Raw genomic sequence first — 19,484 nt, 5'->3', positions numbered from 1 at the left:
TATTATTGTAGCCTCGATTAACAAAATCTGTTCTCCAAAAGTGATTGAAGAGCAGAAAGTTGGAAGATTTTAATCTTAGCTACATTTTACCCAATATGAAAATTCAATATTTTCTTTGGAGCGATCAGAGAGACAGGTGGGGAAGACAGGGTTTGTGTTATCCAGATGAGCTCACTACAAACTCTTGAAAAAGAATGTCCCCATCCAACCAACTAATCTAAAGTACTGTAATGATCCTATATTTATTCCAGCCAATTTTCCATAATAGGAAATTTTCCTATGTCAATGTAAGACTGAGGGTTCTTAAGAGTAAAGGAGAAATAATCTTAGACTTCATGATATAGGGAAAGAATAAGTGGTACAATAGGGATATGGAATACACCATTTGGGTATGGGGTAGAGATGTTCTCCTGAAAACAAACCTGAAAAACAAATCCTTATATCCACCCTGTTAGATTGCTAAGCATATTTAAGTGTTCATGAAGCAATTAACGGATGGTGCATTTTATGCGCAAAGTAGCGGCATCATCTTTGGGTGGCAGACTAATATACATGAATGTGACATAATGCTGCTGAATGAATACACTTGTGGGCACCTGAAACCTTAAAAATCAGTGAAAACAAGTATGATTAGGCAAACACAGATTGATGGCTTAAACGGCTTCATGGGTGACCTGATAGCAAATTAAAATTACCATTAATGGAATGGAGAAAAGTCTAGAATATTTAGTTGGCCAGTACGAGTCAACACATTTTCCTTCACCACGTTTGTTTCTTGCTGTTCTTCTCATTAAGGAGTCGCGGCAAGTGATACATAATGAAGTTGAAACCACTTAAGGGTATATCAGGAAGAGATGGCTTCAGATATTTTGAATTTCCACTAAGTATTTGAGTCTAATTATTTTAAAAATAGCCTACAACTTTATTCAATAACTTGAGGATCTGAGAGTTCTCAGGTGCCACTGCTACTAAATAACACAACAGCCCTCATACGAAGTGACTAGCAAAGGTTAGGATCCAAAAATATGAACTGCTGTACCAGTGATGGTGTGTGTGTGTGTGTGTGTGTGTGTGTGTGTAGAAGGAGAGGTAGGCGACTTGCAGAAATGGTAAAAGAGAAACTGACCAGAGTGACATTCCATTTTCAGTTTGCTAAAGAAGCTCCAAATACCACAGTAAATAGATCATTAAAGAAAACGGTGTATGATGTTATGCTGATGGGTATATGAGTAGAGTACCCACAAAAATAGGCAAAGCTGAGGTTTGAGGTGATGGTGATGGGGCTTTTCTTGGGTAACATTGGCATTAATTTCTGCCTCTTAGATTTTCAGTGTTTTAGGTATTGTTTATGAGTTACTGTTCTGGCCCCTATAGTATTAATACACCTGAAATTTTAAGAAACAAATTTTAGGTAGGTTTTTTTAGCCAAGCTTCCTTTATGGGCAACTTATGCAAAAGATGTGTTGGAAGAGCTACTTGCGGTATTCTTAAAAATAGAAACAGAAAGTATGAGGAGGATATGCTTTTTCTCTTATCAGATAAACACACAGCCAAGCAGTTCCTTCATAATTCTCTTCAATTTAAAAAACAACGTATTTGTTATTGCTATTTAGAATATTCATAGCAGCTCTTACAGTAAAGATCATATCCATAGTGGTTTCACCTCTGTAAATGACTAAATTTCTACTTGTCAAAATTACAAATGATTTATGTTTTTATTCCTTCTTAATAAAAAGTACGGGATATATGTATATATTTCTTCTAATAAGTCTATTTCAGTATTATTTGCATGGCATATTTGATTAATTTATAGGTCCTTTGGGGAAAAGAATATGTAGCAAATTTAAATGATTTTCCATGAATTTTAAGTTGGTTGATTGTTCCAGATAAGAAAGCAAAGCTACTAAAACTCGTTTGGAATTCATTTGGCTTTGCTTTTGTACCAAAAAAATGTATGAGTATGAAATACAAGAGTGATTCTCAAGCCTTATGGCAACTCGAGAGACTTGCTACACTGCAGAATACCAGGTTCTAGCCCCACAGAATTCTGATTCAGGAGGTCAAGGATATGGCTGTATAATTTTTCCCTTTAAAAGGCACCCCAGGTGATTTTGATAGAGGTTTCCCAGTGTCCACAGTTTGAAGAACCCTGAAGTAGAGGCTAGATTTGGCATGTGTGGTTTATTTGAATAGTGCTGTTTGCCAGCCAAAACTAATCTAGCTCTCAGAGTGGATTCTTTGGCCTAATCGTATAATTTCACGGCACTTATCTGTTATTGATGCATTTCAATTGTGGTGCTGGTGAAGAATATTGAATATACTACAGACTGACAGGTGAATGAACAAATCAGTCTTAGAAGAAATACAGCCAGAATGCTCTTTAGAAGCAAAGATGGTTGGATTCCATCTGGCTTACTTTGGGCAGGTTATCAGGAGAGGCCAGTCCCTGGTGAAGGACATCATGCTTGATAAATGGAGAAAAGATTGAAGTTGCCAAGGATTTCATTTTACTTGGATCCACAATCAACATCCATGGAAGCAGCAATTAAGAAATCAAATGACTCATTGCATTGGGAAAATCTGCTGCAAAAGACCTTTTTAAAGTGTTAAAAAGCAAAGATGTTACCTTGAAGACTAAGGTGCACCTGACCCAAGCCATGGTGTTTTCAATTACCTTATATGCATGTGAAAGCTGGGTAATGAAAAAGGAAGATCAAAGTAGAATTGATGCCTTTGGATTACAGTGTTGGTGAAGGATATTGAATATACCGTGGGCTGCCAAAAGAATATTGAATATACCATGGACTGCCAAAAGGATGAACAAATCTGTACTGCCGGAATGCTCCTTAGAAGCAAGGATGTTGAGTCTGCATCTCACATACTTTTGACATGTTATCAGGAGGGACCAGTCCCTGGAAAAGGACATCGTGCTTGGTAAAGTAGAGGGTCAGCGAAAAAGAGGAAGACCTTCAATGACATGTTTGACACAGTGGCTGCAACAATGGGCTCAAGCATAACAATGATTGTGAGGATTGTGCAAGACTGGGGAGTGTTTCATTTTGTTGTACGGAGGGTTGCTATGAGTTGGAATTGACTCAATGGGTCCTAACAACAACTAGACACCTACTTAGGTGCTGAGGTTACAAGGTTAGGAAAGATTCCGTTTCTGCTTTTCACTATTTGTGGTGTAGATGAAGAGGTAGAAACTAAACAATAATTTACAATATAATGGGTTTCTTCAGTCATAGAGATAGGTTCGAAGTGCCGTGGAAACACCACAAAACTGTAAATTCTTTGAGTGTAAGGATCGTGTCTTATACACTTTAGTAGATTTCCTGATCCTAAGACGGTGTTTGGGGGGTTTTGTGGGGACCTAATTAATCACACTCCAATTGAAAAATTAACAGAGGACTCACACTGGAAAAAAATTATTGTTAATAGTAAAGGTGGATTGGTGGGTATAGCTTGGACCCAAAGACAAGATAAGTTTCCTACCCACTCTTCCGCCTCAACCCTGCTTGGCTTGGGTCTACAGAGAGATAATCCAATGAGCCATGTAGGGGATCTCAGTTTTACCCAAGTTCCCATGACTGCAGATGAATGAGAACAAGGGATATGAAGACTGCTTCCTTGCCTTTTACAGGAGGGCTCTTTCCCTAGGTTAACGTTCAAAGAATGAGAAACGCTGCCTATTTCAAGAGCCAGAGGAGTAAATCTGCTTTTTCTGAGAAGTCAGCAAGAGGGTAAATCAACAGAAGACACTATTTCATAGACTGAAGTGAGAACATGATTTTTCTTTCTAATTTGAGAAGATAGTAAATACTCACTGAATGCTGAACTATTGAACTGAATGAATTAAAAAGAAGAAAGAACTACCTTTTTTCAGGGAAATTAAAAAAAAATGGCTTTTGAGTTCTTTCTTAGAGCCAGGAAAAAGGGAGGAGGAAATTCTAGATGGAAAGGAGAGCCATTCAAAAGAGCACGCATGGCACATTCTGAGAATGACCAGAAATGGCCAGTGTATATAGCATAGGTTACATAGAAGGTGTGACAGATATGAGAACAGTTTTAGCTCTAATTATAACTTACATAGATGTACGGAGTTACAAAGTGCTTTCCTGTATATTTTTTAAAAATTATACATTATATTTTAAGTATCTAGTGCTGCTATAACAGAAATACCACAAGTGGGCAGCTTTAACAAACAGAAATTTATTCTCTCACAGTCTAGGAGGCTAGAAGTTCAAATTCAGGGCACAGGCTCTAGGAGAAGTCTTTCTCTGTTGGCTCTGGGGGAAGGTCCTTATCTTTTCTGAGCTTTTGCTCCTGGGTGATGTTTATGTGGCTTGGTATCTCTCTTCCCCCATCTCTACTTTTTCACTTGTTTAATCTCTTCTATATCTCAAAAGAGATTGACTCAAAATACACCCTAATCCTGCCTCATTAATATAACAAACTTAACCTAATCCTCATTAATATAACCTAATCCTGCCTCATTAACACAATCACAGACAGAGGTTAGAATTTATGACACATCGCAAAATGGAGGATAATTAATCAGATCACAAAATGAAGGACAACCACGCAATGCTGAGAAGCATGGCCTAGCCGAGTTGACACATTCTTTTAGACACAATTCAACCCATGACACATTGGAAGAGATCTATTGCAACTGTTTTCTCGTTAAGCTTCTTGGTTGTCAAAGATGTGTGTAATTAACGTGCTGATATAGCCACAAATTTTATTTTTATCTTAAACAATACCATTACAAAGTCTTAAAAAATGTTTAACAATTGAAAATAATTTTATCTGGTGTTAAAAAGTAAAAGCAGGATTGGCTAGAATTTTAACAAATATTATGAGGTGACAATCAAATAATGAGATGTTAGAAGCTACAAACTGTGACATTTGGCTTTCACAAACTGCCTTAAGATTGTTAAAGATGATAGTTCTAGTCTAGACAACCAAGTCGTATCATTCTTGAAACTTTCGGGAATTAATGTTTTCTTTGAATGCTACTGTATTGGACCACATGGGATCTCAAAGACTATTTGAGTGAGATAAATGTTTAGTGTGTATCTTTGAAAAAGTTAAGAAATGCAAAATAAGTAATATTATAACAAATTTCTTTCAAGGAAGTATTCCAAGTAATAGTGGAGCAAGCCCATAGATGGACTAAAGCTGCTGCTGTCATAGGGTCTCCATGTATGTCAGAGTAGAACTGTGCTCTACAGAGTTTTCACTGGTTAATGTTTTGAAAGTAGATTGCCTCTAATTGGACTTGAACTTTCAGTCTTTTTGGTTAGCAGCTAAACATGTGAACTGTTTGCACCACCCAGGATCTCCATATACTGTATTGAATTGAGATCTACGCTTTAGAGATTTCTATGGTTCATACCCATGCATTAATCAATCCGTAATATTTTACCTCTTATGATTCTTGATGGCCACATCTGCACATATCATGGACAAACTGCTGAAAACAAAACATAAAGAAAAAATCGTGGCAGCAGTCAGAAAAAAATGGTACTTTAGATGAAGGTTTACAGAACAAACTAGCTTCTCACTAAACAGTTGGTACACATATTGTTTTACGACACTGGTTAACAGCCCCACATGTCAACACCTCCCTTCTCAACCTTGGGTTCCCTATTACCAGCGCTCCTGTTCCCTTCTGCCTTCTAGTCCTTGCCTCTGGGCTGGTGTGCCTCTTTAGTGTCATTTTGTTTTATGGGCCTGTCCAGTCTTTGGCTGAAGGGTAACCCTCAGGAGTGACTTCATTACTGAGCCAAAAGGGTGTCCGGGGGCCATACTCTCAGGGTTTCTCCAGTCTCTGTTAGGCCAGCAAGTCTGGTCTTTTTAAAAAAGGTCATTTTATATACAGGCAAACAATAAGAATGGCCACCAGCTCTTAATGAAAAACAATGCGTTGCAGATTTTAAAGTGCTGAAATTAAAACAAAACTGCCAGCCCAGGATGTTATATCCAGAGAAAACATTATTTAAAGATGATGGTAAAGATAGATGCAGATAAACAGAAGCTGACAGAAGTTGTCACTAGAGGAAATGCTCCACCTGAAATGTTAATGGAACATTCCAGACTAAAGGAAATGATAGCAGATGGAAACCTGAATCTACACAAAAGAATGGAGGGTGTCAGAATGTGGTTAATTATAAAACACATTTGAAATCCTATTTTTAAATTTCTTTAACAGAGAGCTGATTGTTTAAATGAATACTGCAATATGGATTTCATAGAATATGTAGGAGTCAAATATATGACAGTAATAGCCTAAAGACTGGGAGGGGAATAAATAAAAGCATAATATTATATCAAGGTAGACCATGATAAGTTAAAGATGCAAACTGAAATCCCTAGGGAATCATGAAAAATTAAAAAAAAAACAAATAAAGCTGAAAATACTAATAAAGGAGATTAAAATGGAATATTAAACACCCAAGAGAAAAAAAAGGTAGGAAAGAAGGAAAAAATGGACAAAAACACATGGGCAAATAGCAAATATCAAGGTGCTAAACTTAAATTCAACCGCTTCGGTAATTTCATTAAATGTTAGTGAACTACAAATTGCAGTTAATAGAGATTCTCAGATTGGGGGAGAAAAAAAAAAGCAAGACATCACTGTATGTAATTCACAAAATATGCACTTTAAATATAAAGACACATGTAAGTTAAAAGTAAAATGTTAGAAAAAAGACATAACACAGAAACATCAGTCATAATAAAGCTGGAATAGCTATATTCAAATCACTGAAAATAGAACTCAAGACAAGTAGTATTACCAGAGGTAAGGAAGGACGTTTAATAAAAATGTGTAAGTAATTTCTCAAGAAAAATGGCAATTATAAATGCGTATTTTTTATGGATCTAATAACAGAGCTTTAAAATATGTGAACCAAAAATCGACCAATCTAATGGGAGCAATGGACAAATCCACATTGAAACCCCAGTTAAGAAAGTCTGGACGAGACAAAAGATAATGGAATAAAACAGGGAATCCATAAGCACACTCATGCATCTACAAACAAGTGATTTTTTAAAAAAGATGCCAAAGCTGTTCAATGGAGAAAGGAATGTCTTTAACAAAAGGTGCTGGAAAGCTCTAGAGATGCATAAGGAGAACTTGTTAATTGCACATTTTATTCAGTAGCTGTGGTGTAGAGCTTGAGACTCTATTTCTAAATGTTCTGAGTGATGCAGATGCTGCTGGTACTCAGTTCACCCTTTGCGTCAGCAGGGTCTAGAACTTTTTTTTTTTTTTTTCCTTTCTTTTCTTTTTTTCCCAGTCTGTAAGTTCAGAGTCTAGAGCTTTGATTGCACTAGTCTACAAGTGGAGTATAGGAAAGCAACGTAATTACACATAATTGGATAACACCAAGAACCATAAAAGGCAACACCTCCAGTGGGTAAAATAGAAAAAAACAAAAAAAACCACAACTTTGCCTCAGAATTTAAAATTTTTGCTCATCAAAAGACACTGTTACGAAAAGGCTCAAAAGTTGCTAATCTTATTCATTCATTAATTTACTCAACAAAAATTTCTTGAAAGGCCTCTACATGCCAGGCCCTATGCTAGGTTCTGGGGGATGCCTTGTTGTCTGGTGGAGAAGCCATGAACAGGTAGCTGTAAACATCAAGGTTAATTTAGAATGCCATGAGTGGATGGATGGAAGAAGAGCATTCACCTGGCCTTAGTGTGGGCAACCGTGATCAGGAACAGTTTTTCTCAAATGATCCGATATCACTGAACAATAAACACACAAAAAATATGAGTTCGTTCTCATAGATATTGCTAATCAAGAGACCCTGAGATGAGCAGACAGATGTAAGAAAAAAAAATGACTTTCTTGAATATCTCAAAATCATTACCCAGAAGAGCGTGCATAATAATAGCAATTACTGACTGCCTACTCTATACCAGGCAGTGTGTTACGGCCTTTACATGATTTATCTCACTTGATCCTCATAACATCCCTATGAGGTAGACACCAACCAAAATCTTAATTTAGAGATGAGAAAACTAAGACATAAAGAGGATTTTTTTCCCTGAAAGCAATTAAAGTTGGGATTATGTCATTTGCAATAAATTTTTAAAAATTAATTTATTTACTAAAACACATCTGATTAACAATGCTTTCCTGTTTAGATGTAGGAGCAAAGGAGGATAGACCAAGGGTGTCTTGTCATGGATGGTTGTCTTGTCATGTGGGTTGTCCATGGGTCACAGAGAATAAAAATTAAAATGGGAAATCTGAGAGGAAGTATTCACAAGGAATATAAGCTTGAGTTCAGGCAGATGTCCAGCCAGGTTGTCTGACCGAAGGGACTAAGTGTAGAGGGATGGAAGCAGGGAGAAACTAGATCAGACTGGGTGGCATGCTTAAATAGAGCAAAGGACGGGAGGAAGGGCATTAAGGAAAACCTTGTCAAGGGTGCCTATCCCAAGAAGATTCTTGGTGAAGTCCAGAAGCTTTCAGATTTTCAGGCTCCTCAACCTTGGGTCCTGTTCTCAGATTTAATGATATCTGGGAGCAGTGGCTTTCAGTTCAACATTTCTAAAGAGGTCTCACTTTGCTAAATGCATTGACAATGAACAACAGCCTGATTATGAGACCTTTTAAGTTTAAGGTTGGTTCTTAAAGAACGCTGTTGGTTGTATTTTTGCCCAGAAAGACAGCTATCTTGGCTTGGATTGTCAGTACTGCTTCATCTTATGCCTTGACAATGAGTGCCAAAGCATCCCCAGGAACCAACCCCTGGAGCCCAGAAAATCAAGGACTTTTGGATATCAAGAGCGTTTCCGGAAGTTGTTTAAGTCTTAGTTAATTCCCTTCTGAGAAATGAATTCATGAACACTAAGCAATAACAAACAGTAATTCCCAAAATATTGTGGTCTGAAAACCCATCTGCCCACACCTCTTGGTTACTATATAGTTCTCTTTCCGCCCCCTCTTGTTCCAACCTCTGGAAAGTAACACTCAGGAAGAGGACTCTGCCAGCTCTCTGTGGGTTCTTTTCCCTTCTCATCGTGGTCAGCCCAATTTCCGGAGCTGGTCTGTGTTCCCTGGCTTCCCTGCCTTGTTTTTGGGAAGATTTCTTCTGAGGACATGACCTTGCCTGATGGTTTCAGTCTCTCTGATTTGCATAGCCAAATCCATAAGTCCATTCTTCTTGCTCATACAGGACCTTTCTGGATAAATATATCTGCCTGTGACTAAAGGGTATTTATTTTTTATCTGCATAGATTTGATTAGGGGTTCTCATTTCCCTGGCCAGGACCACATTCTCTGCCCTGGCAGGCAAATACGTTCCTCCTACATTTTTTTTTTTTTAATTTTTATTGTGCTTTAAGTGAAAGTTTACAAATCAAGTCAGTCTCTCACACAAAAACCCATATACACCTTGCTACACACTCCCAATTACTCTCCCCGCAATGAGACAGCCTGCTCTCTCCCTCTCTTTTCGTGTCCTTTTTGCCAGCTTCTAACGCCCTCCACCCTCTCATCTCCCCTCCACGCAGGAGATGCCAACATAGTCTCAAGTGTCTACCTGATCCAAGAAGCTCACACTTCACCAGCATCCCTCTCCAACCCATCGTCCAGTCCAATCCATGTCTGAAGAGTTGTCTTTGGGAATGGTTCCCGTCCTGGGCCAAAAGAAGGTCTGGGAGCCATGACCACCGGGGTCCTTCTAGTCTCAGTCAGACCATTAAGTCTGGTCTTTTTATGAGAATTTGGGGTCTGCATCCCACTGATCTCCTGCTCCCTCAGGGGTTCTCTGTTGTGTTCCCTGTCAGGGCAGTCATTGATTGTAGCCAGACACCCTCTAGTTCTGGTCTCAGGCTTATGTAGTCTCTGGTTTATGTGGCCCTTTCTGTCTCTTGGGCTCATAATTACCTTGTGTCCTTGGTGGTCTTCATTCTCCTTTGATCCAAGTGGGTTGAGACCAATTGATACATGTTAGATAGCTGCTTGCTAGCATTTAAGGCCCCAGACGCCTCTCTCCAAGGTGGGATGCAGATTGTTTTCTTAATAGATTTTATTATGCCAATTGACTTAGATGTCCCCTGAAACCATGGTCCCCTAACCCCCGCCCCTGCTACGCTGGGCTTCAAAGCATTCAGTTTATTCCAGAAACTTATTTTCTTTTCGTTTAGTCCAGTTGTGCTGACATCACCTGTATTGTGTGTTGTCTTTCTCGTCACCTATAGTAGTTCTTATCTACTATCTAATTAGTGAGTACGATTCTCCCACCGTTCCTCCCTCCCCCATCTCGTAACCATCAAAGAATATTTTCTTCAATGTTTAAACTATTTCTTGAGTTCTTATAATAGTGGTCTAATACAATATTTGTCCTTTTGCAACTGACTAATTTCACTCAGCATAATGCCTTTCAGATTCCTCCATGTTATGAAATGCTTCACAGATTCATCACTGTTCTTTATCGATGCGTAGTATTCCATTATGTGAATATACTGTAATTTATTTATAGATTCATTTGTTGATGGGCACCTTGGTTGCTTCCATCTTTTTGCTATTGTAAACAGTGCTGCAGTGAACATGTTGTTGTTGTTGTTGTTGTTAGGTGCCGTCAAGTTGGTTCCAACTCATACCGACCCCATGCACAACAGAATGAAACACTGCCCGGTCCTGAGCCATCCTTACAATTGTTGTTATGCTTGAGCTCATTGTTGCAGCCACTGTGTCAATCCACCTCTTTGAGGGTCTTCCTTTTTTCCACTGGCCCTGTACTGTGAGAAACATGATGTCCTTCTCCAGGGACTGATCCCTCCTGACAACATGTCCAAAGTATGTAAGTTGCAGTCTCGTCATCCTTGCTTCTAAGGAACATTCTTGTTGTACTTCTTCTAAGATAGATTTGTTGGTTCTTTAGGCAGTCCATGGCATAGTCAATATTCTTCACCAACACCACAATTGAAAGGCGTCAATTCTTCATCGGTCTTCCTTTTTCATCGTCCAGCTTTCACATGCATATGATGCAACTGAAAATACCATGGTTTGGGTCAGGCGCACATTAGTTTTCAACGTGACATCTTTGCTCTTCAACACTTGCAAGAGGCCCTTTGCAGCAGATTTACCCAATGCAATGTGTCATTTGATTTCTTGACTGCTGCTTCTGTGGGTGTTGATTGTGGATCCAAGTAAAATGAAATCTGTGACAATTCAATCTTTTCTCTGTTTATCATGATGTTGCTCATTGGTCCAGTTGTGAGGATTTTGGTTTTCTTTATGTTGAGGTGTAATCCATATTGAACGTTGTGGTCTTTGAACTTCATTAGTAAGTGCTTCAAGTCCTCTTCACTTTCAGCAAGCAAGGTTGTGCCATCTGCATAACGCATGTTGTTAATGAGTCTTCCTCCAATCACGATGCCCCGTTCTTCTTCATATAGTCCAGTTTCTCGTATTATTTGCTCAGCATACAGATTGAATAGGTATGGTGAAAGAATACAACCCTGATGCACACCTTTCCTGACTTTAAACCAATCAGTATCCCCTTGTTCTGTCCGAACAACTGCCTCTTGATCTAAGTAAAGGTTCCTCATGAGCACAATTAACTCTTCTGGAATCCCCATTTTTCACAGTGTTATCCATAATTGGTTATGATCCACACAGTCGAATGCCTTTGCTTAGTCAGTAAAACACAGGTAAACATCCTTCTGGTATTCTCTGCTTTCAGCCAGGATCCATCTGACATCAGCAATGATATCCCTGGTTCCACATCCTCTTATGAAACTGGCCTGAATTTCTGGCAGTTCCCTGTCAATATACTGCTGCAGCCATTTTTGAATAACATCAGTCAGAACAAGGTCAGGGGCCAACTGTAGAAAAGACTATCGATTGCTCATATGCAAGTTCAAGCTGAAACTGAAGAAAATCAGAGCAAGTCCACGAGAGCCAAAATATGACCTTGAGTACATCCCACCTGAATTTAGAGACCATCTGAAGAATAGATTTGATGCATGGAACACTGGTGACCAAAGACCGGATGAGTTGTGGAATAACATCAAGGACATCATCCGTGAAGAGAGCAAGAGGTCATTGAAAAGACAGGAAAGAAAGAAAAGACCAAGATGGATGTCAGAGGAGACTCTGAAACTTGCTCTTGAGTGTCGAGCAGCTAAAGCAAAAGGAAGAATTGATGAGGTAAAAGAACTGAACGGTAGATTTCGACGGGCCTCTTGAGAAGGCAAAGTGTTATAGTGACATGTGCAAAGAGCTGGAGATGGAAAATCTAAAGGGAAGAACATGCTCCATATTTCTCAAGCTGAAAGAACTGAAGAAAAAATTCAAGACTTGAGTTGCAATAGTGAAGGATTCTACGGGGAAAATATTAAAGGATGCCGGAAGCATCAAAAGAAGATGGAAGGAATACACAGAGTCGTTATACCAAAAAGAATCAGTCGATGTTTAACAATTTCAAGAGGTGGCATATGATCAGGTACCGATGGTACTGAAGGAAGAAGTCCAAGCTGCTGTGAAGGCACTGGAGAAAACAAGGCTCCAGGAATTGATGGAATATCAATCGAGATGTTTCAACAAACAGATGCAGCACTGGAGGTGCTCACTCATCTATGCCAAGAAATATGGAAGACAGCTTCCTGGCCAACTGATTGGAAGAGATCCATATTTATGCCTGTTCCCAAGAAAGGTGATCCAACTGAATGTGGAAATTATAGAACAATATCATTAATATCACATGCAAACAAAATTTTGCTGAAGATCATTGAAAAACGGCTGCAGCAGTATATCGACAGGGAACTGCTAGAAATTCAGGCCTGTTTCAGAAGAGGACCCAGTGAACATGGGTGTGCATGTATCTGTTTGTGTAAAGGATCTTATTTCTCTAGGATATATTCCAAAAAGTGGGATTGCTGGATCATACGGTAGTTCTATTTCTAGCTTTTTAAGGAAGCGCCAAATCGATTTCCAAAGTGGTCATACCATTTTACATTCCCACCAGTAATGTATAAGTGTTCCAACCTCTCCAACATTTATTCTTTTGTGTTTTTTTGGATTAATGCCATCCTTTTTGGAGTGAGATGGAATCTCATTGTAGTTTGATTTGCATTTCTCTAATGGCTAATTATCGTGAGCATTTCCTCATGTATCTGTTAGCCACCTGAATGTCTTCTTTAGTGAAGTGTCTGTACATATCTTTTGCCCATTTTTTAATTGGGTTATTTGTCTTTTTGCACTTGAGTTTTGGCAGTATCATGTAGATTTTAAAGATCAGGTGCTGATTAGAAATGTCATCGCGAAAAACTTTTTCCAGTCTGTAGGTAATCTTTTTACTCTTGGTGAAGCCTTTGGATGAGCATAGGTGTTTGATTTTTAGGAGCTCTCCGTTACCTGGTTTCTCTTCGTCATTTTTGGTAATGTTTTGTATTCTGTTTATGCCTTGTATTAGGGCTCCTAACGTTGTCCCTATTTTTTCTTCCATGATCTTTATCATTATAGGGTGACTTTCTTTTAAGATCTACCTTATGCAGAGTTCGATGAGCATCTTGGATAGATATCTTCTCATCTTTCACAATATCTGGGAAGTTTTCTGGCATCAAATCTTCAACAATTCTCTTTGTATTTTCTGTTATCCCTCCCTGTTCTCATACTCCAATTACTTGTAGGTTATTTCTCTTGATAGAGTCCCACATGATCCTTAAGCTTTCTTCATTTTTTTTAATTCTTTTATCTGATTTTTCTTCAAATATATTAGTGCCAAGTGATTTATCTTTGAGTTCAGAAATTCTGGCTTCTACTTGCTCAGTTCTGTCCCTCTGACTTTCTATTAAGTTGTCTTCTTCTGTAATTTTATTGTAAATCTTCTGAATTTCTGATTTCTGTCTGTCTATGGATTTTTCCAGCTTATTAAACTTTTCATTACATTCCTGAATAATCTTTCTAATTTCTTCAATTGCTTTATTTGTGTGTTCCTTGGCTTTTTCTGCATATTGCCTCTTTTCCTTCCTGATGTCTTTAAGGGTTCTGTATATTAAACTTTTGTATTCTGCCTCTGATAATTCCAGGAATGCACTTTCATCTAGAAGATCCCTGGATCCTTTGTTTTGAGAGCTTGTTGAGGTGACCATGGTCTGTTTCTTTATGTGACTTGATATTGACTGTTGTCTCCAAGCCATCTATAAGTTATTGTATTAGTTTATATTTGCTTACTGGGTCATAGCCTCTTGCTTTGTTTTGTTTTAATATGCCCAAATGGGTTGTTGGGTGAGTGAGCTTGATTATCTTCCCCTTTGGAGCTCTGACATCCTGTCCCCAGATGGCTAGAGCTGGTATCAGGGATATCAATCTAGGAATTCATTCAGTTTTCTTGTATGAATTCAGCTCAGTTTTCCAGGTAGCTCATAGTCATGTGTGTGGTACAGGCTCTGTCCTACAGTCTTAGAGGGGCAGGGGTTTGGCATATATACCAGTATCTGATTGCAGCAGGGGACCATGTTCTGAACAAGGCAGGGTGCTGAGAACTGACCCCTGAGTGTCTCTGAGGAAAGTGTGTCCCTCTTCCCTAGAGCATGCCAGTGGGTAGGTTCTGCAGACAGACCATGGGCACCCAAAGTTTTTGGTTATAAGGACTGGGAGGTACCAGTTATCCTTGGACCCCTGTCGCGGGCGGCTGGGTGACCTGAGTGGAGCTATCAGTCCTTAGGTCCCTGGTGTAGGTAGGCAAGGACCTTGTTTAATAGACAAAGCAATGTCAAACATCAAACCTCCACCTTTCCACCTCACAGCTGAAACAGTTGGAGTCCACCAACAAGGGCCTATTCTCCCGAAATAGGCCCACACAGGTCCACATAGAAGGGAAAGGTGCTCAAATGCCACAGACTGTTTATGCCTGGACAGGAGACACTTCTGTCCTGAGCTCCCCCATTAAGGAGCTTGCAAAATATCTTTTCCCCCAATTGCAAATCTTTTCCTTCCCCAAGGCCAGGAGGATGGCTCTAGGTGCTTAACAGGGCCTATCTCAGGTCCAGGGAATACAGCTGCTGAAGCCAGGTTGGGAGTGCGGAGCGTGGTAAAATATACGCAAGTACTTAGCTTTTGCTGAGAGCACCATTCTCCTCAGGTTCTAGAGGCGTGACTAGGCTGTGTGTCTGGCTGCTTCTCCCTGAGGAAACTGCAGCAGAAAGCTAGTAGCAGCCCACCGCTGCCGTTGCTGCTCCAGGAATGGTGCCTGAGGGCTTCCTGTGATTCAGGTCCAGTAACTCCTCTCTGCTTCTGAACGGTCTCTTCCTCCCCCTGCCCCTCGCTTCATTTTCTAAGCTTGTTTTTGAAGCTCAGGGCTACCAGCTTGTCATAAACATACTCATTTCACTTGTTTTTTTAAGGTCTTTGTTGTAAAGAGGGCTCACCAGAAATGTCTGTCTATTCCGCCATCTTGGCTGTGCCTCTACAATTGTTTTCAAATCTGTTAGGTGAAGAAAAGAGAAAAAATGTACATTCGTACTACCTTTTATAATGACATAAATACCTTTACCAGGGATCTTTGTGTTCTCTCTCTCTCTGTGTACATGTGGATTCAAATTGCCATCTGAAGTTACTTTTGGCCTGAAGAATTCCCTTCTTATAAGGTGGTTATGCTAGTCACAGTTTCTCTCAGTTTTGTTGATTTGGGAATGTCTTTATTTTCCCTTAATTTTTGAAAGGTAATGTGGCTGGATATAGGATTCTTAGTTGACAGGTTTTCTTGTTTTTGCCTTTGAGCACTTTGAATATGTTATTTCATTGCCTTCTGACCTTCATTTTTTTCTAGCGAGAAGTTAGATGCTAATTTTATCGTGAAATCCTTGTAAGTAATGAGTCATTTTCTCTTGCTACTTTCAAGATTTTCTTCGTCCTTGACTTTCAGCATTTTTACTATGATATGCCGATTTGTGGATCTCTTTAAAAAAAAAAAAATTTTTTTCCTACTTGGAGTTCACCTGGATGTGTAGTTTAGTGCTTTTAAATAATTTTTGTAAGTTTCAGCCATTATTATTTCAATTTTTTTTCCTGCTCTTTTCTCTCTTTCCCCTCCTTTTGGTGCTCCTGTTACATGTATGTTGGTGCTCTTAATGGTTTCCCACATTTCTCTGAGGCGTTCTTCATCTTTTTTTCTCTCTGTTCTTCAGATTGCATAATTTCTATCAATTTGTCTTCATGTGTGCTAATTATTTCTTATGTCAGTTGAAATCTACTCTTGATCTCCTGTAGTAAATTTTTCATTTCAGTTATTGTACTTTTCAACTCTAGAATTTCCATTTAGTTATTTTTTATAATTTCACTATTTGATGCAACAGTGTTATCACATCTTCCATTACTTCTTTAATCATACTTTCCTTTTGTTCTTTGCAAATATTTATATTGGCTAATTTGAACTCTTTTTCTGTTACATCAGACATCTGGCTGCTCTCACAGGCATTTTCTGTTGCCTGTTTTTTTCCCCAGTGTATGAGTCAGGCTTCTCTGTTTCTTTGACCATCTCATAATTTTTGTTGGAAACTGGACTTATTAGATAATATATTGTAGCAAATCTGAATACCTGTCCACTTTGCCCTTTGGCACCCAGGCATGTTATTGATAGTTGCTTATTTAGTTCTTTAGTAAATGGCTGGATTATTTCACAAAGTGATGATGACTCACATTAAAATATCCAGTTTCTCAAAGATGTATCAAAATCTCTCCAACCCCAGGTGGCTGACACCAAAAACATCTTAAAAACATGTTGGAAAATGGCATTTATCACATTATCATTAATAACTAGAAATTTAGTACATTTACACTCAAAAAAATTTATCGTGCTTTAGGTGAAAGTTTACAGTGCAAATTAGTTTCTCACTTTTAAACTTTTACTGAAGATTTTTCCAACTTCTGCAGCCTGAAATTGATTAAACATGCAATCAGGATGCATTGATAATTACTGGTGATTGGAATGCAAAAATTGGACACCAAGAAGAAGGATCAGTACTAGGAAAATATAGTTTTGGTGAGAGAAACAATGTCAGAGATTGCATGATGGAATTTTGCAAGACCAAAGATCTGTTCATTGGAAATACCTTTTTTCAACAACTTAAATGGCAGCTATACACTTGGACCTTACCAGATGAAATACACAGGAATCAAGTCAACTACATCTGTGAACAAAAACAGTGGAGAAGCTCAATATCATCAGTCAGAACAAGGCAACACTTGGGGCAATTCTCAAAAACTGAAGATTCACTTTGGTATTTTAATGAAGCTCCTTCCCTACCGATGCAAAAATATAGTTTATTGTTAAAAATATGTTGCTGCATAATTACTGAAACAGAATGATTTGAATCTCTGATTTTTTTTCTAACTTTTACTCAACTATACTACAGTGTCAATAACCCTAAAACATATTCTGTCATATTTACGTGGGAAAACTACTGAGATGGAAAGGCATAACTTGAATGGATGATAACAGAAGATAAAGAGATTTCAGTAGAAAAAATAAGTTTACATTCACTTTCCATTCTTTCAAAGAGGAAATTAAGTATATTGTTTGTTTTTCTAGAGAATTTATTTATTTATTGGCATTATCCTTTTCCCTTCACACTTGAGAAGCAAGCCACGGTTAGGATTCAGCTTTGCCCTAATAATCCTGAAGGAGAGAAGATAGAGTGAGCTAAACACAATTGAAACTGCCTCCACGAATTACGACGAATAGCTGGTGGAAGAGAAGTGCTCCAGTAAGAAGAAGTAGCTGTTGAGTCCACCGTGTGTGTCAGAGCAGAACTGTGCTCTACAGGGTTTTTCAGTGGCTGATTTTTTTGGAAGCGGATTTATTTTGGGGCACTTCTGGGTGGACTCAAACTTCTAACCTTTTGGTTAGCACCCAAGCACATTTACACCACCCAGGGACTCCAGAGAAGTGACCACACCCTGAGAAACCTAACAGTATTTGATGACTCTTTTCCTGCAGTAATGATGGTTCTTTCTGATGGAACCAGGGGTCCTTAGTGCAGTTACTCAGCACTCCATCTCTTCATTTATGCAACAAGAATATGCTGGAACTCTGCTGGGCAATAGCACAGAAGATGCATAAGATATGGCCTCTATCTTCAAGGAGATTAGAGTCCAGGAGGGGGAGAGAGCTGCAGAGACAAATTAGTACAAGACCATCACAGGTGCAGTAATGGAGGTAATATAGGTAATATAGCATATGGCAAATATGCGTGTTATAGAGCAATACTCTCATCTTGATATAGAAGATCTGCCCCCAGATTTTATATCCAAGAGCATCTCTGATCAGGTATAAAAAAAAAAAAATAGGTAATGATAATTTGAAAGGAACAGTTGGTTAAAAAGTTCAACTTACATAAATGTCTTGCGACGATTTTTCTGCCACCAGAATTTTTAAAACCCTGCTCTAACTGGTGACGTCCCATGCTTGCTAGTATATCTGCCTTTAGTAAATCTGGATGCACCCATCTGGATGCACCCATCTGTCTGAGGGACCCAGAGTGTAGTTGATTTTGTTTCACCAAGCACATCATCAACTTCCCTTTTTTTACACACCTGCCATGTTATTAACAGAATTTCTGAACTATTTTCAGACTTCTCTTCAATACATTTTACGCTAGAGTTCTCAGACCAATTTTGCGTGTGAGAAACAGGTAAGATATACGCACGTGCACTAGAATGTGTTTGTTCCCTTCCCAGCCTCCGTTCCTACAGTTAAGCCCATCCCCACCATGCTGTGAGTGTTGGCAGCTACAGGCTCACAGCTGCCTGCAGCCCACCTCCTGGGAGACTTGCCCTCAGGTGCTGGCAGCCACTTTTGGGAAGATTACCGCCTCCACCTCCACCACCACAGTCCGCAGCCAATGAGTGACGAACTACTGACTGGGGTATGATAGGCCAACCCCTTACTCAGGGAGACAACTGTTGTGGTGCAATGTAGGCTCTAGTGACACTTACCCTCAGGCATCAGGTAAAGGCTATTCTGTAGGGAGTCCACATTCTTGTTTACCTCTCTCCCCTTCCCTCTTCTGTTTCACTCCCTGCCTTAGAGAGTTTTTCTGAAGAGCGTTTCCTCAAAAATACATACATACATACCCCTTTCTTAGGCTCCATTCCTAGGGAGTCTGACCCAGCTCAGCATATTAATCTCATGTTGTTGTTGCTAGTTGATGCTGAGTTACCCCTGTGCACTACGGAAGGAAAGACTGCATGGTCCTGCACCATCCCCATGATCAGTTGCAGATTGGACTGTTGTGATCCGTGGGATTTTTAATGACTGATTCCAGAATTAGATCACCAGGCCTTTCTTCCTAGTCCATCTTAGTCTGGAAGCTCCACTGAAACCTGTTCAGCATCATAGCAACATGCTGTCCTCCTCTGACAGATGGGTGGTGGCTGCCCATGAAGTATATTGGCCAGGAATCAAACCCAGGTCTTCTGCAGGGGAGGCAATAATTCCACCACTGAGAC

General features: G+C 39.2%; 1 protein-coding gene across 4 annotated transcripts in view; it reads right to left on the bottom strand.

Annotated features, from left to right (window-relative positions):
• The window catches only part of LOC126071864 (OX-2 membrane glycoprotein-like), a 317,661-nt gene that overhangs the window by 19,399 nt on the left and 278,778 nt on the right, over positions 1 to 19,484 (bottom strand). For 2 of the 4 annotated variants that reach the window (XR_007516391.1, XR_007516406.1), the window contains one exon: positions 4 to 5,476. Coding sequence is in view for 2 of the 4 variants with exons in the window: in XM_049876322.1 (XP_049732279.1) it covers positions 5,463 to 5,476 (14 nt within the window). In the remaining 2 variants the exon portion in view is untranslated. Of the gene's footprint in view, positions 1 to 3; positions 5,477 to 19,484 lie in introns of those variants that run through there. The other 2 variants (XM_049876322.1, XM_049876332.1) reach the window with 2 other exon arrangements.

This window comes from Elephas maximus, chromosome 1 (assembly GCF_024166365.1).
Source record: "Elephas maximus indicus isolate mEleMax1 chromosome 1, mEleMax1 primary haplotype, whole genome shotgun sequence".
Taxonomy (NCBI): Eukaryota; Metazoa; Chordata; class Mammalia; order Proboscidea; family Elephantidae; genus Elephas; species Elephas maximus.
Note: the sequence above shows the minus strand (reverse complement) of the source record. Positions and strands in the feature narration are given on the sequence as shown.